Source organism: Meriones unguiculatus, chromosome 14 (assembly GCF_030254825.1).
Source record: "Meriones unguiculatus strain TT.TT164.6M chromosome 14, Bangor_MerUng_6.1, whole genome shotgun sequence".
Taxonomy (NCBI): Eukaryota; Metazoa; Chordata; class Mammalia; order Rodentia; family Muridae; genus Meriones; species Meriones unguiculatus.
Genome location: NC_083361.1, coordinates 1,338,931 through 1,361,702, shown reverse-complemented (window position 1 = coordinate 1,361,702; position 22,772 = coordinate 1,338,931). Strand labels below are relative to the sequence as shown.

The 22,772-nt window shown below is 60.1% G+C and overlaps 1 protein-coding gene across 1 annotated transcript in view; it reads left to right on the top strand.

The window, feature by feature from the left end:
- Positions 1-22,772, top strand: part of Megf8 (multiple EGF like domains 8) — a 44,629-nt gene that overhangs the window by 15,250 nt on the left and 6,607 nt on the right. Inside the window, 25 exon segments of the mRNA XM_021661148.2 lie at positions 2,332-2,532; positions 2,864-3,064; positions 4,323-4,559; positions 5,368-5,486; positions 5,566-5,697; positions 5,789-5,902; positions 6,137-6,385; positions 6,741-6,940; positions 7,207-7,417; positions 7,503-7,752; positions 8,460-8,592; positions 10,101-10,348; positions 10,482-10,592; positions 10,726-10,844; positions 11,074-11,281; positions 12,256-12,436; positions 12,873-13,036; positions 13,544-13,688; positions 16,373-16,604; positions 17,423-17,546; positions 17,683-17,896; positions 18,110-18,324; positions 21,223-21,430; positions 21,562-21,721; positions 22,055-22,247. Of these exon segments, the coding sequence (XP_021516823.2) occupies positions 2,332-2,532; positions 2,864-3,064; positions 4,323-4,559; positions 5,368-5,486; positions 5,566-5,697; positions 5,789-5,902; positions 6,137-6,385; positions 6,741-6,940; positions 7,207-7,417; positions 7,503-7,752; positions 8,460-8,592; positions 10,101-10,348; positions 10,482-10,592; positions 10,726-10,844; positions 11,074-11,281; positions 12,256-12,436; positions 12,873-13,036; positions 13,544-13,688; positions 16,373-16,604; positions 17,423-17,546; positions 17,683-17,896; positions 18,110-18,324; positions 21,223-21,430; positions 21,562-21,721; positions 22,055-22,247 (4,569 nt within the window).

The window sequence follows — 22,772 nt, the reverse complement described above, 5'->3', positions numbered from 1 at the left end:
AAAAAAAAAAAAAGACTATAGAACAAGATGGTCATGATGGCACATGCCTGTAACCCCAGCCCCTGGCAGTCAGAGGCAGGTGGGTCTCTGTGAGTTTGAGGCCAGCCTGGTCTACAGGAGACACCCAGAGCAATACAGAGAAACCTTGTCTCAAAGAAATCAAACTAACAAAACAAAAAAGATTGTAGAGCAATGTTTTTGTCACTCCCACATCAACCGTAGGTTTATTTACAAATTGCTCCGGGTCACTTCCCCCCTGGACCCTTGGCCGGGGATTTGCTGGCTGAGGTCATTTGAGGTGAACGGGGTCATGCAGTCAGGCTCTGCACCCGATTCTTTCACTTCAGGGCTTGCTTTCGCTATAGCTTCACTTGGAAATGGATTTCAAGCTCTATGGGGTAGCGCGTATCTATGATCCTGGCACGTGGGAGGCTAAGGCCAGAGAGGAAAATATATATATATTTAAAGATTTATTTATTTATTATTTATATAACATTCTACCTGTGTGTGTGCCTGCACACCAGAAGAGGGCACCAGATCTTACTGTAGATGGCTCTGAGCTGCTGTGTTGCTGAGAATTGAACTTGGGACCCCTGGAGGAGCAGCCAGTGCTCTAACCTCTGAGCCGTCTCTCCTGCACAAGAGGAGACTTGAAATCCAGGTCAGCCCATACTGCAGTGAGACTCAGAAACAAAACACAAAGCCGAATCGGCCTGTGCTGCAGTGAGACTGACTCAAAACAAAACACAGAGCTGAGAACGACGCTTGGCCATGGTGGAGAAGGCGTGGGAGGTGGCCACGGTATGAGGTGGCCAGGGAAGGGGAATAGGGGAATCCTGGCACGTGGCTTGCCTTCGTGGTTTCTTAACCGAGCTGTCTTGCACATCTTCAGTAGGTGCCTCCACCTCTGTCCACGCAGCTCACAGGTTTGTCTCTGAGAGATTCGAGTCCTGTCCACCTGACAGTCACTACCTCCACAGCAAAGCAGGCTGCCCTGGAACTCGTGGCATCCCTCTGCCTCTGCCTCCTGAGTGCTGGCACACCACGCTTAGTCTGCTTCTGAATATGTGCTTTCCCGGGACAGATCGGAGGAAGTACCCTCCCTCAGTGTTGGTTGCTGCTGTTGCTGAGACAGTCTTGATGTATTGGCCAGGCCGGCCCTGGTAGCTCAGGTTCAGGTGATCCTCCCTCAGAACGTAGGCAGGCTTTGATTCTGCCCTCAGATCCCTGACCCACCTTCGTCCACATCCTGAGTCCCCAAGTTACAAGCCTCTGGTGCCAGCTTGCCCTTCCCAGCTGCATAACACCCCATTTACATGTAAAGGCTGTGCTGCTGTGTGTTCACTTATCCTGGGGGTAGGGTCTGGCTGTGTAGGCCAGGCTGGCCTCAGTCCTGCCTAAACCTCCCACACGCTGGGTTTCCAGGTGTGGGCCAACAAGCACAGGTCCTGTAAGTTAGGTAAATAGTCCCAAGCAATGAACACTTGGGCTGTTCCGTTCCGCTGTGTACAGACTCGCACCCTCGCAAGCGAGCAAATCTTGTGGTATGTCGTCACTGGGAGTGTCAGGCCTGGCCTTCTGGGAAGGCGGGGAGCTGGGGACAGATGCCGAAGAGCCCAGCCATCAAGCTTAAGAGACGCTTTCTTGTTTTTCTTGGAGACAGGCTCTCCTTGGGTAGCCCTGGTGCTCTGAAACTCCCAGAACTCCCAGTGTGGCCCGGGTTGTCTTTGCACTGACAGCTAACTGCCCACTTCCTCCTCCCAGTGCTGGTGTTAAGGCTGTGTGCTGTCACACCGGGTCAGAGGGCAGCTTTGGAGATGACTGTCTTCTAGTTTGTGTAGGTTCTAGGGCTCAGCTCAGAACTTAGGATTTTTTTTTTGTTATTTTGCTTTTGTTTTTTAGAGACAGGGTTTCTCTGTGTGTCCTAGAACTCAGCCTGCCTCCGCCTCCGAGCGCTGGGATTAAAGGCGTGGCCACCCCTGCCTGGCTCAGAATTTACCTTTTGTGTAGGTCTGGGGTGAACCTCCAGGTGGGCATGGCAGGCAGCTTTGCTCCTGAGGCGTCTTGCTGGCTCCTCAGCCTTTGGAGTTTTGACCAGAAGATGAGGTTGGGCTGGGGCCAAGGTGGAAGCTGCTTACGTTGTCTGAGTCCCTGGAGGGATGGCGGGCAGGCTGCCGTAACTCGGGCTCCTCTCTCAATCTCATTTGGCGAAGGTGGTTTGGCCAGCCTGTCTCCCCTGCTCCTGGTGTGGCCTGAGGGGTGTGGGTACTGAGGGACAGTCCCTGCACAAGCAGACGGGGCTTACACACACATCCCGTTCTGATGGTCCAGGTGTCCATTGTCCGGAGTACCACGATCACCCTGACCCCCAGCCCGGAAACAGACGTGTCCCTGGTCTACCGCGGGTTCATCCACCCGCTGCTGCCCGGAGGGCCAGGCGGCCCCGGCGCTGACGATGTGGCCGTGTGGGCTCGGGCCCAGCGCCTTCATGTCTTGGCCCGGATGGCCAGAGGCCCTGACACTGAGAACATGGTGAGTGATTTTTGGTAAATATGGGCAAGGGTGTGATTCGGGCATCTGTGTTGTGTCAGGGTTCTGGGGACAGCGGGGAACATTTGGACATGGAGCTGCCCTTAGAGGAACAGGGTGCTGAGGGGCTTTCAGCTGTGAGCAGAATCTGGGGGTTCTGGGGAGGGTGAGAGCGCTTGAGTGACAAGTGAGATTTCCCTGTGGAGGTGCGTCATGGGGAGGGTGCCAGCTTCCCAAAGTCCAAGGACCCCGAGGCCCCTTCCTCGGGGCAGGGCTGGGAGTCTAACGGAGAGCGGAGAGTTCTGAGGGTCTCTGTGCTGCTCACCCACTGCAGGAGGAGGTGGGGCGCTGGGTGGCCCAGCAGGAGAAGGAGACGCGGCGCCTGCAGCGCCCTGGCTCTGAACGCCTCTTCCCAGTGCCCGGGAGAGGCCACAAGTATGCGGTGGAGATCTGCGGCCAGCTCAACGGCTCTGCAGGCCCCGGGCATAGCGAGCTCACGCTCCTGTGGGATCGCACTGGAGTGCCGGGCGGCAGTGTGAGTGTCTACCCCCGCTCCATTCCCGGCTTTGACCTCGTGATTCTGGGCTTCCCCATTTCCAAGCGGAAAATCTTAAGTCACTTGATTCCGACTTCAGACATTTGACCCCAGACTCTGACAAGATTTCTATATTCTTTTCTGGAACATGCTAGGATGGAACCCAGGGCCTTGTATGTTCTGACAAGTGCTCTACCTCACTGGGGGATTCTAGGCAGGGGCTCTACCCCTGAGCCACCCCCCAGCCCCTCACTGGGGATTCTAGGCAGAGGCTCTTATCACTGAGCCACACCCAGCCCCTCACTGGGGGATTCTAGGCAGGGGCTCTACCACTCAGCCACACCCCAGCCCCTCACTGGGGGATTCTAGGCAGGGGCTCTACCCCTGAACCACACCCCAGCCCCTCACTGGGGGATTCTAGACAGGGGCTCTACCACTGAGCCACCCCCCAGCCCCTCACTGGGGAAGTCTAGGCAGGGGCTCTTATCACTGAGCCACACCCAGCCCCTCACTGGGGGACTCTAGGCAGGGGCTCTACCCCTGAGCCACCCCCCAGCCCCTCACTGGGGAAGTCTAGGCAGGGGCTGTACCACTGAGCCACCCCCCAGCCCCTCACTGGGGAAGTCTAGGCAGGGGCTCTTATCACTGAGCCACACCCCAGCCCCTCACTGGGGGATTCCAGGCAGGGGCTCTTATCACTGAGCCACACCCCAGCCCCTCACTGGGGGATTCTAGACAGGGGCTCTTATCACTGAGCCACACCCCAGCCCCTCACTGGGGGATTCCAGGCAGGGGCTCTACCACTGAGCACACCCCTCACTGGGGGATTCTAGGCAGGGGCTCTACCACTGAGCCACAGCCCAGCCCCTCACTGGGGGATTCCAAGCAGGTGCTCTACCACTGAGCCACACCTCAGCCCCTCACTGGGGGATTCTAGGCAGAGGCTCTACCACTGAGCCACACCCCAGCCCCTCACTGGGGGACTCTAGGCAGGGTCTCCACCACTGAGCTACTCCTAACCCCACTATTCTGTTCTCTGTCCATATCTGACTTCTGCCTTTATCCCTGTCCTCTATACTTAGTCCCTCTGGAGAAACTAGTAGAGGTTCTAGTCCTTCAGACCCTGGTCCCTTTCCTGTGGCAATTTCCTAAATTCCTGTTGTAGTTCTCATGCATTCTCCAGACCTTTAACCGAGTCATCCTCCACATCCTCAGCCTCCAGACCTGACTCCCGTCCTGTCCTCTGTGCCCTGCTTAGGAAATCTCCTTCTTCTTCCTGGAGCCCTACCGGTCTTCGGCCTGCGCCTCCTACTCCTCCTGCCTGGGCTGCCTGGCTGATCAGGGCTGTGGCTGGTGCCTGAACAGTGCCACCTGCCACCTTCGTCAGGGCCGCGCGCACTGTGAGGATGATGGGGCCGGAGAGTCCCTGCTGGTGCTGGTGCCCGCCCTCTGTCCACTCTGTGAGGAGCACCGTGACTGCCATGCCTGCACCCAGGTGCCCGCTGGAGCGCATAGGGAGGGGGCTGCGTCATCCCCGAGGCAACCGGAAGGGGGCCTGGGACAGAGGTGGCCCTGACTGGAGCGGGGTCTGAGTGAGAGCAGAGAGCAGGGATGTTGTCCTCAGTCTCCAGGAGTTGAGTGGGCAATGGAGGAGCGAGGCTGGAGGGACGGGCCCTGGGCGTCAGCTGTGCCCTGTGGCGGAAAAGTCACAGAAAAGAGTGTTAAGAGGGTGCCTACCACTGAGACCACGACCAGCCTGGAGCGGATCGCCAGGCCCACTGGCTCCAGCTGGCACCCCTACTCCCCTGCTCTGTTTCTGGGGCCACCCCAGACCCTCCTGTCCTTCACCCCAACCAGAGTCATGTTCCATGGCCTTCAAATCCGCCCTTTTTCCTCTCAGGCTCAGTCTTGCTGTATAGCCTGGGCTGGCCTCCCTCTCGTGATACTTCTGCCGCAGCCTCCCAGGTGCTGGACTGTTGGTGTGTGGCACCGTGGGGGGCTTCTGGCACCGTTGGGGGCTTCTAGGCACCGTGGGGGGCTTCTAGGCAGGGTTTGTGTAGGCTTCTGCCTTGGTGGCTGAGGCCGGGAAAGTGATGGCTCTTTGCTGTTCTCTGGGCCCAGAGGATTTTAAATTTATCTCACCCTCACCGCTGACAACTGCTGTCACTCAGGAAGGGGTGAGAGACAGGCGGCTATGGCAGGGGGCTCCTGGAAGTGCTGGCCGGTGGGCTAGCTCCAGAAGGGAGAGGCCGCTGGGGTTTGGGCAGGTGATGGGCTGACCTCCGACCTTGTCCTTCCCCCAGGACCCCTTTTGTGAGTGGCATCAGAGCACCAACCGCAAAGGGGACGCGGCGTGCAGCCGGCGAGGCCGGGGTCGAGGCGCTCTGAAGAGCCCGGAGGAATGCCCTTCGCTCTGCAGCCAGTGAGCCCCGCTGGGGCTGGGAGGCGGTGGCCGTGCCTGGGGGTGCGGCGGCCCTGACCCGGCCCGCTCTCACCCCCAGACGCCTGACCTGTGAGGATTGCCTGGCCAACTCCAGCCAGTGTGCCTGGTGCCAGTCCACGCACACCTGCTTCCTGTTCGCTGCCTACCTGGCCCGGTACCCGCACGGGGGCTGCCGGGGCTGGGACGACAGGTAGGCTGGGGGCCCTGGGCGGGGCTCCAGGAGGGCTGGGCGGGGCTCCGGGAGGGGCGTCGGGCTCTGAGCCCTGCTCTCCGCTCCGCAGTGTGCATTCGGAGCCAAGGTGCAGGAGCTGCGCCGGCTTCCTCACGTGCCACGAGTGTCTGCAGAGCCACGAGTGTGGCTGGTGTGGCAACGAGGACAACCCCACTCTGGGACGGTGAGGGACCTGGCTGCGTGGGTGGGGCTCGGGGCTCTCCCTGCTCAGTGACCTTCATGACCTCTTGGCTTCTCTGCCCGTTGCCATACCCACGTCCTGTGACTGCCCTCGTGTTTCCTTGCTGCCCTCGCTGTTCTCTCCTTCCTTTCCCTGTCCTCTTCTGTCCCCATCTCTGTCACTGTCCTCCTGGCTGTCTCCCATTTCTGTATTGTCCCCTTTGATCCTGCCCCGCAGGTGCCTACAAGGAGACTTCTCTGGACCCCTGGGTGGGGGGAACTGCTCCCTGTGGGTGGGAGAGGGCCTGGGGCTGCCTGGGGCTCTCCCTGCCCGCTGGGCTTATGCCCGCTGTCCAGACGTGGACGAATGTCGCCTTGGCCTGGCGAGGTGTCACCCCCGTGCAACCTGCCTGAACACGCCTCTCAGCTACGAATGTCGCTGCCAGCGTGGCTACCAGGGCGACGGCGTCACACACTGTAACCGCACGTGAGTGAGCGTAGGTTGCCATGGAAACATCGTCTGGGGGCCGGAGCTCAGAGAGGGAGGAAGCCGTCATGGGGGTGGGGTGGGCTGTCCGTGTGCCAGAACGCTTGGCGCCCCCACCGTGCGGACACGGACCGCAGCAGAATGTCAGGGTGCCTGAGGTAACCCCAGGAACCACAGAGCCGGGGCCCTCCAGGGTGGTGCGCGCAGGTTCGGAGCAGAGGTGGAGCTGTGTACCGTTTACTTGTAGAGCACAGGACCTCGAAAGAGGCAGCCGCTTGTGAGAATGTGGAGCGGGCGGGCACAGGGCTGCTTGGGCTCCGGCTCCACCAGCCATTCCCACTGCGCGATCCCTCAGGTGCCTGGAAGACTGTGGCCATGGCGTGTGCAGCGGTCCACCGGACTTCACCTGTGTGTGCGACCTGGGCTGGACCTCAGATCTGCCCCTGCCCACCCCTGCCCCGGGACCCCCCACCCCCCGCTGCTCTCGAGACTGCGGCTGCAACTTCCACAGCCACTGCCACAGGCGGGGGCCTGGCTTCTGTGACGAGTGTCAGGGTAGGCTCCTGCGTCCAGCCTCACGGCCAGCCGTGGGCTCCCCTTCCTCAGAGCCCCGGCTCCGTCCTCTCCGGGCTCACTTGCGGCCCCGTGCCCCTGTCCCGGCTCTCTGGCCTGGCCTCATTGCCCTCTGTCGTGGCTCACTGTTTCTTCCCAGGCCTAGGCCTTCTCTGAAGCAGCTTGTGAGGGGGTCCGCCGAGTGGGGTGCTCTGGGCCCCTTCAGTCTTTGCCCCTGACTTTCCGTTCTTCCTGCCGGGAATCCACAGACTGGACGTGGGGGGAGCACTGTGAACGGTGCCGGCCGGGCAGCTTTGGCAACGCAACAGGCTCTGGTGGCTGCCGGCCCTGCCAGTGCAACGGGCATGGAGACCCTCGCCGTGGCCACTGTGACAACCTCAGTGGGCTCTGCTTCTGCCAGGACCATACTGAGGGTGCCCACTGTCAGATTTGCTCACCAGGATACTACGGGGACCCCCGGTACGTCAGGAACCTGTGGGGCTTGGCAGAGAGGGGCCCCGTGGAGTAGACGGAGCGGTCTGACACTCTCCTTCCCTCATTGCAGAGCTGGCGGCTCCTGCTTCCGGGAGTGTGGGGGCCGCGCCCTCCTCACCAACGTGTCCTCGGTGGCTCTGGGCTCCCGCCGCTTTGGGGGACTTTTGCCTCCAGGTGGCGGGGCAGCAAGAGCGGGGCCTGGCCTGTCCTACTGCGTGTGGGTTGTCTCAGCCACGGAAGAGCTGCAGCCCTGTGCTCCGGGGACCCTCTGTCCCCCGCTCACCCTCACCTTCTCTCCCGACAGCAGCACCCCCTGCACAGTGAGCACCGAGGGTGGGGGGCTTGGTGTACAGACCAGAACCGCGTCCCCTTCTCAGCCTGGGTCCCTGAAGGAGCCTCTCCCATGTCTGTCACTGCTGTGCTTGAGCCTGCATGTCCAGACCTCTTCATCCGCTCACCTAGCCCTTCCTGCTAGACTCAGGCCGTCCAGTTCTCAGTTTTTCTGTTTGCTGAGCTCCGGCCTCAGCCGTCAGACCCTCGAGCACCTCCCCCAGACCCGGCATGGTCAGCCCCCCCTTTGTGCACGCTCTGATTCACTGGGAGTGAGTTCCACTCCTAATGTACCAGTGTATTTACACGCCTGTAGTCCCAGCACTCGGGAGGCAGAGGCAGGCCGTTCTCCGAGTTCCAGGCCAACCTGGTCTATGAGCGAGCCCAGGACAGCCAGGGCTACACAGAGAAGCCCTGTCCAAAAGAGGAGGGTGGAGTTTGGTGCTAGAGTGCCCGGTTGATCAGCTGTGAACTCCGCTGTCTGCCTGTGCGCACATAGTCTGCTCCTGGACGCGGCTGCTTGCTCTCCTTCTCTCATAGTCTCTCTGCTGAGGGCTCTCACCGTGTAGACTCCCAGAGCGCTCCCAGCTGTGTCCCCCCCCACCGGCCCCGTGTAGCCAGGCTGTGAGGCACATCCCACGTGTTCCTCGTCTGCCAGCCGCCAGGCAGATCTGAACTCTTGATTCTGTGCCCTCAGCTGAGCTACGTCCTGGCCTTCGATGGATTTCCGCGCTTCCTGGACACTGGTGTTGTCCAGTCAGATCGGAGCCTCATCGCTGCCTTCTGTGGCCAGCGGCGGGACAGACCCCTCACCGTGCAGGCTCTATCCGGTATGGAGTGAGGCCGGCTCCTCGTCCTTCGGTGCTGGGGGTGGACTCCAGGCCCGGGTCCCTCAGGTGCCGGATGCAGTCCCCTGCCGAGCCACACTCTAGCCATCGCTGGTGGGTTCTAAACAAGCATTCTCCTTTGAGCTCCATCTCAGCTCTTGCTCTGAGCCTTTTTAAACTTAAAGACTCTGTTTAAACCAGGCTTTGTAGCCTGTGCTTCTGCACCTGTCGCTGGCTGGGGGTAGGCCACGGCTTCCCGCTCAGGGACTGACGTGGGTTGCAGCTGACAGTCCTTTTCCTGGTGGTTCGGCTTCTCTCCGTCTGGATTTCCGTTGAGAGAAACAGGACTTTGCTGTCCAGGATGATCTTGGAGAAAGGGCCTCTCTTGGAGGCACTTCGGTTGTAGCTGGTGTAGACCCCGGAGCCATCTCCTTAGCCCACACTCTTCACCAGGGAGGTTTGCTTCTTTGGGGACATTTGGCAATGTCTAGAGACATCTCAACCGACGATTAGAGAGTCCTCTGTTGTCTGGCGGCTGCACACAGAGACCTGGCTGCTCATAGCATAATACACGGGAGCATCAAGGCCGGCCGGCCCTCGCCATCCACCTGGCTGAGGGGTGGAGACGTGAGAGAGGCCGTGCTTCTTTAGGGAGCTTTCAGGGTGCTTCTCTGCATGTGACTCAGCAGTTCTGGGGCTGGAGGCAAAGGGAAACCCCGGACCATGAGGCAGCCACTAAGACTGAGAGGCTCCCACTGAGCCCGACTCAGGTTTAGCAGCAGGGAGCCAGGGCTACATGAAAGAGGGACAATGCCTCAATGCCTCTTTCACTGTGGCAGTGGGAGGGAATGGGCCCTGGCCTTGCGGGGGGGGGGGGGGGGGGGGAGGGGAGTCAGGCTAGAGGCAAAAGGTCGGGGGTGGGGCGGCTTCTCCAGGTGGAACAGTAGCAAGTGCCAGGCCCTGAGGGCAGAGCAGGGGCTGGGCCTGGGGTAGACAGACCCTGAGGGCAGGCCAGGGCCTGAGCCTGGGGTGGACAAGTGGCAAAGGTGGGAGGCCTTGAGTTCAGAACCATCTCTAGGGCCCTGTGGGTACCAGAAGGTGAGGTTTCATTTGAAAGAAGACCTCACTGTGAAGCCTAGGATTCCCTCTAATTTGTGCAATCCTCTTTCCTCAGTTTCCCTAGTAACGGAGTTATTACAGGGTTAAGCCACTATGTCTGCTCTCTCTTCCTCCTTCTTTTGAGCCAAAGTCTCAGTGTAGGCCAGCCTTGAACTCACAGCGTAGTTGAGGATGACCTTGAACTTGCACCGGCTTTATGTAGTGCTAGGGACCGAACCCAGGGCTTTGCCCATGCTAGGCAAACACGCCATCAATGGGGCTGTAGCCCAGCAGGGGCTTTCTCTTTCAATGGGGGCTATAGCCCAGCAGGGGCTTTCTCTTTTCTCCACCCAGGATGGCGTTGAGCTGCAGCCGCAGTGCCCAGAGCAGGCTCTCTCCCTCTTTCTCCACAGGGTTACTTGTGTTGCACTGGGAGGCCAACGGCTCCTCGTCCTGGGGCTTCAATGCTTCGGTGGGCTCCGCCCGATGTGGATCAGGGGGTCCTGGCAGCTGCCCTGTCCCCCAGGAGTGTGTGCCCCAGGATGGGGCGGCAGGTGCTGGCCTCTGCCGCTGTCCTCAGGGCTGGGCTGGCCCTCACTGCCGCATGGCTCTGTGTCCTGAGAACTGCAATGCCCACAGTGGGGCGGGGATCTGTAACCAGGTACAGGTGGGCAGGAGGGACAGCGGCTGCTGGGTGTGGTGGGGGCCGTGCCAGGTGGGCGGGAGGGACAGCGGCTGCCGGGTGTGGTGGGGGCGGTGCCAGGGCGCCTCTGGCCTCATTCTGCTGTCCGCAGAGCCTCGGTGTGTGCGTCTGTGCTGAGGGCTTCGGTGGCCCAGACTGCGCCACAAGGCTGGACGGTGGGCAGCTGGTGTGGGAGACGCTCATGGACAGCCGCCTCTCAGCTGTGAGTTAGGGACTGCTTTGTCCTGTGGGTCGTTCCTCTGCCTCCACTCTTGGGACCACCTGAAACCCCCAGCTGGGCCTGGCACGTGGTCAGGGCCCTGGCCTGACCTCTGCCACCCTTACTTCCGCCCCAGGACACTGCTAGTCGCTTCCTGCACCGCCTGGGTCACACCATGGTAGAGGGGCCTGACGCCACCTTGTGGATGTTTGGGGGCCTGGGCCTGCCCCAGGGCCTGCTGGGAAACCTGTACAGGTAAGGTCCACCCCAGGAACGGAACAGCCTCTTTTGGGGACCGCTGAGATGTGTATCACCTGGCCCGGGTGAGGCCCAGCCCAGAGGCGTGGCCGGAAGCTCACTGTGGGCCCAGGAGGGCGTTTGGGAATGTCACCAGGATTGTCACAGGAAACCGGCCAAGCGTGCTAGAACATCTAGCCGTGCAGGGGCCTGCTCAGTGAGGTGATGCTTTGCATTTTGGCTCCAGGTATTCAGTCAGTGAGCGCAGGTGGACACAGATGCTGGCAGGAGCTGAGGATGGGGGCCCAGGCCCGTCACCCCGCTCCTTCCACGCAGCTGCCTACGTGCCTGCTGGCCGGGGGGCCATGTACCTGCTGGGGGGCCTCACAGCTGGAGGCGTCACCCGGGACTTCTGGGTGCTCAACCTCACTACCCTGCAGTGGCGACAGGAGAAGGTGAGCAGGAGAAGGTGTCTCCATCCTAGACCTGTTCCTCACAGCAGCTCCAACACGGTGGCCATTGCTGTGCCTTTGAGTTTCATCGCCAGAGGAGTCTGTCCTCAGGGTCTGCCTGGGCTCGTGGCTCAGTGGTGGAGCCCCTGCCTGGAAACCCCCAGTGAGGGACTGGGGTGTGGCTCAGTGGTGGAGCCCCTGCCTAGAATCCCCCAGTGAGGGGCTGGGTGTGGCTCAGTGGTAGAGCCCCTGCCTAGAATCCCCCAGTGAGGGGCTGGGGTGTGGCTCAGTGGTAGAGCCCCTGCCTAGAATCCCCCAGTGAGGGGCTGGGTGTGGCTCAGTGGTAGAGCCCCTGTCTAGGATCCCCCAGTGAGGGGCTGGGGTGTACTCAGTGGTAGAGCCCCTGCCTGGAATCCCCCAGTGAGGGGCTGGGGTGTGGCTCAGTGGTAGAGCCCCTGCCTGGAATCCCTCAGTGAGGGGCTGGGGTGTGGCTCAGGGGTAGAGCCCCTGCCTGGAATCCCCCAGTGAGGGGCTGGGTGTGGCTCAGTGGTAGAGCCCCTGTCTAGGATCCCCCAGTGAGGGGCTGGGGTGTGCTCAGTGGTAGAGCCCTTGCTAACCTTAGACTGGGTTTTGGGCTCAATCTGCAGCACCACAGTGGAGTGGGGAGTTAGAAAATTGAGTTTCACTGGCCAACCTAGGTTATACATTCGTAGTTCCAAGCTGATCCCTGGACAAGGGCCGGGCCACTCCCACTGGCCTGGATGGGTTGCCGTCCTACCCAACAACAGAGGGAGCAATGAGGAATGAGAACTTGCGTGTCTGAGGATGTGGCTGTGGAGCAGGCAGAAGCTCGCTGGGCCCTGGCAGGCCAGCGTCTACGCAGCCTGTGGAGCTGTCTCTCCTCGGCCGGGCTGGTGCTACTTCTCCATGAACTGAGCTTCCTCTGCCCTAGGTGACATTAGCTCTCCATCCTCCAGGCCCCTCAGAACATGGAGTTGCCAGCCGTTGCTGGCCACACCCTAACTGCCCGGCGAGGCCTATCTCTGCTCCTGGTGGGGGGCTACTCCCCAGAAAATGGCTTCAACCAGCAGTTGTTGGAGTACCAGCTGGCGACTGGCACCTGGGTGTCTGGAGCCCAGAGTGGGACACCCCCAACAGGTGAGGCTGGGACGGAAGCTGTCCGGGCTCCCCTAAGCTTCCAGTCTGTAACCAACCTCCTTGTCCCCGCCTGCAGCGGCTCCCCGGGGAAGCGCACCCCCCCCAAGCTTACGGCCCCAGGGTTCCCTGGTCTCTTCTGCCCTCTCCGGGGAGCACCCCCACCAGCTCACCACCTCAGGGCTCCCTGTTCTCATCTGCCCTCTCCCCTGTGCCTTCCCTGCACGCCTCGAGCACTGCTTGTCACAGTTGGCCACCTGACCTCCCTCTTGCTGCCCTGTCACTGCTTCCCAAGTGCTGGCTGTCTTTCTTGGGTTGTCGTCTAGACCCTGAGGAGAGGGGAGGAGTGAGGGGCTCCCGAGGCTGTGAGCACAGGCTGTTCGGGAAAGGAGTGTGATCACAAAGCCCCCCACACCTCTGTGGTCCTGTGTTCCTGCAGGTCTCTATGGTCATTCTGCGGTCTACCACGAGGCCACAGACTCCCTCTACGTGTTTGGCGGTTTCCGCTTCCATGTGGAGCTGGCGGCGCCCTCCCCAGAGCTCTACTCCCTGCACTGCCCTGACCGCACCTGGAGCTTGCTGGCTCCTTCTCAGGGGGCAAAGGTTAGCACAGCCGCCCCTGGCCACGAAAGGGAGGTGCTCAGGCACTGGTCCTGTCTCCTGTCCCTTCCCTTCAGGCCCCTGGGCTGAACCATGGTAACGCCGGTTGTTGGTTCCATGCTTGGTTTGAAGGAAAGAACCTTGTCCAGGAAATTGGAGGCGTGCTTTTTGCCCCAGACCCACCAGACGGATTCCCCTCTCCTTGAGCGGGCCCGTCTGTGTTCCTCTGTAATCCCTGCCTTAGGTGTGGGCGAGCAGGGACCTGTCTGTGCTGGTGGGGACAGTGGCGTGGGGTGTGCACACACCCCAAGCCCCTCTGGGGGAGAAGGCAGCAGAGGAGACCAAGTTTCCAGGGGTAGAGTCGCTGTGGGCCGAGGGTGGTTCTGCAGGACCAGAGTTGTCCGTCAGAACCAGGAGGATGGAGCGGGCTCCTGGAGGCTGGGAGGGCCTGGAAGGGGCCTGTGGAAGCCAGAGCAGGCTCTGACAGGCCCCACATGTGTCTGCCCACAGCCCCGGCCCCGCCTTTTCCATGCTTCAGCTCTGCTGGGAGACACCATGGTGGTCCTCGGGGGCCGCTCAGACCCTGATGAGTTCAGCAGTGACGTTCTGCTCTACCAGGTCAACTGTAACACCTGGCTGCTGCCGGACCTCACCCGTGAGTCCCCGTGGCCTTCCCCGGGGGGCTGCAGTCTGTGGAGAGCCCTGTCCCTGCCTGGGGACCCCGACTCTCGGGGTCACTCGGGTCTCGCACCATCAGAGGCCACGGAGTTTTTTCTTTTGTTTTTTGAGACAGGGTTTCTCTGTGTGGCCCTGGCTGTCCTGGACTCACTCTGTAGATCAGGCTGGTCTCGAACTCACCGTGATTTGCCTGCCTCTGCCTCCTGAGTGCTGGGATCCACAGGTGTGCCATCACTGCCTGACTACTTCCTTTTTTATTTAAAAAATTTTTAGATTATATTTACTCATTTAGCTGTGTGCATGCTTATGCATGTGCCGCAGCGCAGGGACGGAGCTTAGAGGTCGGCATGGAGGAGTCGGGCCTGACCTTCCGTGGGGTCATCAGACTCAGTGGCAAATAGTTTACCTGCTGAGCGATGTCACGGCCGCTTTCCTTTTTTTTTGGAATGGTTTATTTTTATATATTTATTGTTTTGAATGTGTCTCAAAATAACTTAGCTCTGGAACTCATGGAGATCCACCTGCCTCTGAGTCTGGAGGGCTGGGATTAAAGCTGTACATCACCACAGAAGTATTTTTTATTAGTTATAAAAGTAATAATAGTCATTGTACATAATTTATAAAATAGGAAAAACAAAATAAAACCGAAGCATCTGTAGTAACAACCACTGTTGCAGGTGCAAAGTGTCCAGGTTTTGTGTTCATGGGTCACAGATGGGCCTAAAGAACTGAGGTTGTCGGGGCTGGAGAGAAAGCTGGACAGTTAAGCTTTCTGTGTATTCATGAAGACTAGAATTCAGATCTCAGCAGCTGCGTAACAAGTTGAGTGTCCCACACGTGCGTAAACCTAGCTCTGAGGCAGGCAGAGACAGCCTAGCAAAGAAAACTCAAATTCCAATTACAGGGAGACCTTACCTCAAAGAAACAGGTAGATAGAGGAACACACACACACACTCACACACACACACTGAATAATCTTTTTAAGAGTTGGAAGTGCAGGGCTGGAGAAAGATGGGTCAGCAGTTAAGAGCACTGTCTGTTCCTCCAGAGGACCTAGGTTCAATTCCCAGCAACCACTTGGTGGCTTGCAACCATCTACACTGAGATCTAATGCCCTCTTCTGGCGTGCAGGTGTACATGCAGATAGAGTTCTCATATGCATAAAATAAATTAGTAAATTTTTAAATTAAAATGGAAGCTTAGAATCCCACTTGTATTTGAAATATATGGAAATGTAGAATGTACTGTAGAATAAATTTTACTTTGTGAAGCTCAAAAGAAACTGCAGAAACAAACAAGTTTGTTTGTTCAGAAACAAACAAAACCAGTGCTGTTTATTTACTGATCATTATATCCTTAAACGCTGGAATGTAATAATTATGTATTAGTGCAAAAATATAAGAGGGGGAGTCTAGAGAGCTTAGAACTGGAGAGGCATTTGTATTTTGTAATAAGCAAACGTTGACAGAGAAAGAGAAATGGGCTTATGGCTTTCTTCAGTGCTTCCGAGACACATACAGACAATTGAGTTACCACTAAGCCAGTGGAAGAACACGAAAGTGCCCTATGTGTGAGCATGTCCTTTGCCCCTCGTTTGTGGATTCTCGGCCAGCATTCTACCCTGACCTGTATCTCCAGCTCCCGGTCCTGAAGTCTCCAAACCTAGGCTGCTTCTTGTAAACCTGGCCTCGTTCTCTTCTGCGTCCCTCTCCCCAAGAGGAGCGTAGGCGTGTGCTGTACATCACATACAACTCGGTTCCCACATCTTGTCTCCTTGGCCTTATAAGGCAGGATTCTGGGTAAATCCTCTACCCCTGAGCCACACCCCAGCCCCTCGCTGGGTTATTCTAGGCAGGGGCTCCCCCACTGAGCCACACCCCAGCCCCTCGCTGGGGGATTCTAGGCAGGGGCTCTACCACTGAGCCACACCCCAGCCCCTCGCTGGGTTATTCTAGGCAGGGGCTCCCCCACTGAGCCACACCCCAGCCCCTCGCTGGGGGATTCTAGGCAGGGGCTCCCCCACTGAGCCACACCCCAGCCCCTCGCTGGGGAGTGTAGGCAAGTATTCTGCTGGCCCCTCTGTAGTAGGGTTCTGTTGCTAATCCACACTGTCAGCCCTCACTGGTGACCATCTGATGTGAGTGCTCTCGCTAAGCCTCCCCGTTTGGCCTTTCGCTTCCTTGGCACCGAGTGACTGCTTGTTTTCCAGGACCTGTGTTCTGTGTGTCTTCTCTTTCCCCCTCTCTAATTCCCTTTTGCTCTGAATCAACCTTTCTAATATTCATTGCCTTGAAAACATATGGATTCATGTGACAGGAAAGTAGCCGTTTGTCATGGTCGGTAGAGCCGAGTGTGCAGCCGGGCGGCAGAGTGCACCGTGGGTGTGCACGGCCCCACTTGCGTCCTCGCGCGCGCAGACACACCATTATTGTTACCCTGACGGCATTTAGGACTGACGGTTTGACGTAGCTCTTAGTGTGACCTCCACCCGGGTCCCCGTCTTTGTCTCGGTTGGCGTTTTTCAGGTGTTGCAGGTGGAGCCCAAGGCGTGTTAGGCCAGCATGGCAGCCATGCTGGATGTCCCTCCTGCCCAGGCTTCCGGTATGTCTCTTCCCTGTGTTTCCTGCTCTCTCCCTCTCTGAAAACCCCATTGTTCTTTAGGTCCAGCCCTTGTGGGGTCCCCAGTGGAGGAGTCTGTGGCCCATGCAGTGGCCGCAGTGGGTGGCCGCCTGTACGTCTCCGGAGGATTTGGAGGAGTGGCCTTGGGCCGCCTGCTGGCATTGACCCTGCCCCCTGACCCCTGCCGTCTATTGCCTTCACCTGAAGCCTGTAACCAGTCTGGGGCCTGCAGCTGGTGCCATGGTGCTTGCCTGTCTGGAGACCAGGCCCACAGGTAACCACAGTGACCGACTGTCCATTGCACAGCACATGCTGGCGCCTGAGGGCTGGAGGAGGCGAGCTGCACCCAAGGGGTCCTGCAGTCCGACTGTGGTTCAGCTTCACACTCGGTCATTGGAGGTGGGGGCGGGGATGGAGGTGGAGGTGGGGGCAGCGGGCGCCAGTGTGAGCGTGCTGGTGCCCCACGGTCCCCGCCTGGAGGAGCAGCAGGGATGGACAGTGGTGCTGTGCCCGGGTCTGCCGTGCCGTCTGTGCTGGGTGACCCTGAGAGCAGAAGGGCCGGTGGGGGCGGCTCAGAAAAGGCTTCCTCCCTGAGGAGCCAGGCGTCTCCGGAGACCACGCAGTTCCTGGGCTAACTCATCTGTCTGCTATGTCGCCCGATGGAAGCCTGTGTGGGTTCTGTTTGTCCACTGTAGGCGGCAGAGCGTGCTGTCGTGTCCCTGCAGTGTTGCTCGTGGATTTCACTGTGGGTGCTGGCACACGCACCTGTGGTCTGGGTGTCACTGCAGGGGGCCAGGTGTTTTCTGAAACCTGGAAGTGCTAAAAACTCATGCTTTCCCAAGGGGTTATGAATCTGTGCTTGTGGGAGACGCGGTGGCAAGGGGCATGGCCCAGGGAGACCTGGTGTCTGCCTGTGTGAGAGCAAGGGCACTGTTCTGGGGGAGGAGGGAGGAAGGGGCCGTCAGTGATGCCCGTCAGCGGGGGCGGGGCCCATCCGGTCCTGGTGTGGCTCGGACTTGGTGGGGGGCGGACATGCACAGGCGGAGCCCGAGCCCCAGAAGCAAGTGAGTGAGCCAGCCCTGTGCCCTCTAGGCTGGGCTGTGGGGTGCCCCCGTGCTCCCCGATGCCTCGCTTGCCCGAGGAGTGCCGGAGGCTGCGGACCTGCAGCGAGTGCCTGGCCCGACACCCTCGGACCCTGCAGCCTGGGGACGGGGAGGTGAGTGGGGGCCCCTGGTTTCCACTGTGCCCGTGCCCCCATCCCGGGAACCGTGGAGCTTGTCATCTGTGATTGGCTGGGTGGGAAGAGCCGAGCCAGAAGGCGCTCCCCCACAGCGCCCTCGCCCTGCCCCCAGGCAGCCCCTCCCCGCTGTAAGTGGTGCACCAACTGCCCAGAGGGGGCCTGCATCGGGCGCAACGGCTCCTGCACGTCAGAGAACGACTGTCGGATCAACCAGCGCGAGGTCTTCTGGGCCGGGAACTGCTCGGAGGCTGCGTGCGGGGCCGCCGACTGTGAGCAGTGCACGCGCGAGGGCAAGTGCATGTGGACGCGGCAGTTCAAGAGGACGGGTGAGCCCGCGGGCACCCAGGGCTGGGACAGCTGTGAGCCCGCGGGCACCCAGGGCTGGGACGGCTATGAGCCCGCGGGCACCCAGGGCTGGGACGGCTGTGAGCCGTTGGGCACCCCAGGGCCGGGGACAGCTGGGTCTGGGGGAGGGGCCTGGGGACTGAGTCTGGGGGAGGGGGCCTGCGGACTGGCCACCAACCCCGGCCCGCCCCCAGGGGAGACGCGCCGGATCCTGTCGGTGCAGCCCACGTACGACTGGACCTGCTTCAGCCACTCCCTGCTGAACGTGTCTCCCATGCCGGTCGAGTCGTCGCCTCCGCTGCCCTGCCCCACGCCCTGCCACCTCCTCCCCAACTGCACGTCCTGCCTGGCGTCCAAGGGCGCGGATGGGGGCTGGCAGCACTGTGTGTGGAGCAGCAGCCTTCAGCAGGTAGCGCCCACGGCCTCCAGCCCAGCACCGCCCCGGTCCAGCCCAGCCGCCATCCTTCCCAGCCCTCTCGCCCTCTCCTCCTTCCCTCCTCTGAATGCCTCCTGCTGTCGGGACCGCCTCGCTGAGCCTCCCTCCTGGACGTCAGCTCCTGTGTCCCTCCAGCTCGTGTTCAGGGCCCGGAGAGAGGGCTGGGAAGGCCCCGTGCAGGCAGGGCGGCCCAGGGCGTCTGTGGGCTGGGACGCGGCGGGGGGGGAGGGGGGGCTCCAGGCACAGGTGTTGAGGGCTCTGCTGCCGGCCTACACGTGGCCTGCTCTGGAAGACCCAGACTGTCCGCCCGGCGCCACTTAGCCGTGCCAGTGGCAGACAAAAGCGTTTGCCTTGGCCTGTTCCAGTGTGGGCGGCCACAGGGTCTGGCTCCACTGTGAGCTGCTCCCTGAGCACCCCACCGTGCGGGACCCAGTGGCAGCGTGCCAGCTCGCCAAACCCTGGGCACTATGACTTCCGTTCTAAGAGGCAACACGAGAAAGAAGCCAGCGGTGCCTCCTGCATGTCCCAGCCGTGAGGGCCCAGCCCAGAGGGCAGGCAGCGTCTAGAACAGGAAGCCTCACTAGGGGTGGCGTATTGGCTCATCACCGGTATTGGTTGATTGGCAAATTGCGTACAGCACCCTGTAGGGAAAGTTCCAGGGTCTGACAGTCTTCAGGCAGGATGGACTGACTTCATCCGCACAAGTCCTGATAACAAAGTCCAGGTGTGGGACTCGCCCGTCACCCAGCGCTGAGGAGGCAGGGCCTGGCGGGCCGTGACACCCTCCTCAGCAAAGTCCAGGCCAGAGAGGCTGGCTCAGAGAGGAGGGGACAGCGCTGACCTCCAGCTGTGCGCACACAGAAGCTCGGCTGGGCGTGGGGCAGCGTGGGTGCTGGGCCCACCTGAGGCCTCTGTGAGAAGCAGTGTGGCTCTCAGCCTCCAAGCCATCCTCTAGCCCTGCCAGCATTCCAGAGCCGGCAAACGGCGTGCCGGTGCGGTGGTTCGCGCTGTGAGCCTGGTGCTCAGGTGGCTGAGGCACGGGGGTGCTGAGTTCTAGGGCAGCCTGGGGTACATACAGACCCTGTGTGAGGTCCGGGGAGAGAGCAGAATTATGAGAACTTATTCCCAGGGCCAGGGACAACAGGGTCAGGCTCCTTGGCAGAGTCTGCTCCCGGCGCCCTGCTCTCAGGTGTCCCGCAGGGGGCTCCGAGCCCTGCACAGCCTCGAGGGTTTCCACTGCAGGACCACAGGGCCGCGCTGTTTCTCCTAAGTGCCGCTGGGCGGCCAGCCCAGGTTACTCTCGCCCCTCCATGGTTCACGGAAGGCCAAACTCTGAAAAGAGTGCTCTTAGACCCCATGGCATACTCCCCGGGGTCTGGACTGCGCTCTGTGAGCAGGGAGTCCCTGTCGCAGGGGACGGCCCTCCCACCTGGCTCTCCACCTGCCATTTGCCACAAAGCCAGGACTAGGTTTGTTGTAAGAAGTTGTGGCTTGGGGGCTGGAGGGATGGCTCAGTGTGCCAGGCTGTGGTAGTGCACACCTTTAATCCCGGCACTCAGGAGGCAGCCAGATGGATCTGTGAGTTCAAGGCCAGCCTGGTCTACAGAGCGAGTTCCAGGACAGCTGGGGCTGCACAGAGAGACCCTGTCTTGAAAAACAACAGAAAGGAGCAGTGACTGCGCCTCCAGAGGTCCCTGGTTCAAATCCCAGCACCCAAATGGAAGCTCCCAACACCCTCACACAGACACCAAGACAAGACACCAAAGCACGTGAAACAGAAGCCGGGGCTTGTGCCGCCGCCTGTGGCGCTCACTGTCCGCCCGCTGCCTTCTGTGGGAGATGGGTCTGAGCTGGCAGAGAAAAGAGACTGTCGGGATAACAGGGCCTGGGGGCCTTAGGAGTCCTTTCTTTATTTTATGTGCATTAGTGTGAAGGTGTCAGATCCCTTTGAATCAGCATTATAGACAGTTGTGAGCTGCCATGTGGTTACTGGGAATTGAATCCTGGTCCTTTGGAAGATCAGACAGTGCTCTTAACCACTGAGCCATCTCTCCAGCCCCCCTTTCTTTTAATCTTTAAATATTATTTTTATTTTCTATAACAGGGTTTCTCTGTGCAGTTCTTTTTTAACATGAGGGTTTTTGTTTTGTTGTGTTTTGTTTTTTTTTAATGGTCTACTCTGTAGCTCAGGCTGGCCTTGAACTACTTTTTTTCTTCATTACGTTTGCCGATTTGTTCATTTTGGGAGGGGATGCGTGTGTAGAGATCAGAGGACAACATGAAGGAGTCAGTTCAGTTCCTCTTCAAATGCCTCACAGGGATCAAATTCCCGTCCTCCAGCTTGGTGACATGTGCTGACAGGTCCAGTTAACCCAGCTGTGTTCCCTGCGCTGGCCTGCGCTCACCTGAGCCCAGCCCGGGAAGCTGGCCCTCGCTGCGTGTGTCCTTCCTTGGGTTGTGATTGATGGCTCATGTCTGCCTGTTCCCTTCCTGCCATCTTCATTTGTTCATCATCTCCTCATTCCAGTGCTTCCCCCCCCCCAAGCCCAGGGCTCCAAAGTCTTTCTAGAACTCTGACCTCATTTCCACTGTTTTAAACGTAAGGTCTCTACAGCCCAGGCTTGCCTTGAACTCACCATGTAGCCGAGGATAACTTGAACTCTTGATCCTCCTGGCTGCTGGGATTGCAGGCCTGGGCTGCCGTGCCCGGCTCCTCCAGTTCCAGCCTTGATGTCTGGTGACAGCCCGCCTGTGTCCCGAGCTAGGAGCGCCAGGGAGTGTGGGCCCGGAGAAGGGCCTGGGATAACTTTAACTTTATCTTTGTCTCTCTTTGTTTAACTTTGTCTCTGTCTCTCTCCCTGTCCCCGGCAGTGTCTGAGCCCTTCTTACCTGCCCTTGCGGTGCATGGCTGGAGGCTGTGGGCGGCTGCTCAGGGGCCCCGAGAGCTGCTCCCTGGGCTGTGCTCAGGCCACACAGTGTGCCCTGTGCCTACGGCGCCCCCAGTGCGGCTGGTGTGCCTGGGGCGGCCAGGACGGGGGTGGCCGCTGCGTGGAAGGTGGCCTCAGTGGCCCCCGAGACGGTGAGAGGGCCTTGGGGGCTCAGAGGACAAAAGGGGTGTCTGAGGTGGGGGTCAGAGGTGGGGGGAGGGCCTCGGTGTCTAGGACAGTGGTCAGGGATCTCCCGGGTGAAGCCCTGTGTCCTCTCCGTCAGGGCTGACATGTGGACGCCCTGGGGCATCCTGGGCCTTCCTGTCCTGCCCCCCTGAGGATGAGTGTGCAAACGGGCACCATGACTGCAATGAGACTCAGAACTGCCGCGACCAGCCCCACGGCTATGAGTGCAGCTGCAAGACGGGCTACACCATGGACAAGTGAGACGGGGAGGGCCGATGGGGGGGGCAGGACGAGAGGACGAGGCTGGGCAGGATGAGGGAGGGCTGGGGCAGGCGGTGGGGGGGAGGACGAGGGAGGGCTGGGGCAGGCGGTGGGGGGGGAGGATGAATGAGGGCTGGGGCAGGCGGTGGGGGGGAGGATGAGGGAGGGCTGGGGCAGGTGGGGGTGGGCAGGATGAGGGAGGGCTGGGGCAGGTGGGGAGGGCCAGAGCAGCCTGTGGGGGGCAGGCCAGGGAGGGAGGGGGTTGGGGCTGGACAGGGCTGCGGAAGGAAGCGGTGGGGCCGCGCCCTGATCTCTGCTTGCCCCCACAGTGTGACTGGTGTGTGCCGCCCTGTGTGTGCGCAGGGCTGTGTGAACGGCTCCTGCGTGGAGCCCGATCACTGCCGGTGTCACTTCGGCTTTGTTGGCCGCAACTGCTCCACAGAGTGTCGCTGCAACCGCCACAGCGAGTGTGCAGGCGTTGGTGCCCGGGACCACTGCCTGCTGTGCCGGAACCACACCAAGGTACGCCACGGCCACCCCCCCTTTCTTTTCTTCTGTCTCTCTTTTTCTGAAAATTTTTTTGAGCAGCTTCTTAAAGATTTATTTATTTTTATGTATAAGTGTTCTGTCTGCATGTGCACCTGCTCTCCAGCAGAGGGCACCAGATCTCATTATAGATGGCTGTGAGCCACCATGTGGGTGCTGGGAATTGAACTCAGGACCTCTGGAAGAGCGGCCAGTGCTGTAACCCCTGGAGAGCCACCTCTCCAGCCTCCTTTTCTGACTTTTAAAGCATGTTCTGGTGGTCCTGGGGACAGGCCCGGGGAGGTGGGCAGGCTCGGCAAGTGTATGGCGAGGCCCGCCCCAGCCCTGCGAGGTGCCGAGCTCTGCTCAGGCGCCCCCACCCAAGTGCGGCCTCGTCCTCAGACAACATGCAGGGAATGGGCGGGGGGGGCCCCGTTCTGGGGAGGTGAGGGAAAGGTCCGGGCGGTGCAGCAGTGCACAGGAGGGCCAGCGAAGGGAGGTGTGTGGAAAGCTTTGCACTCA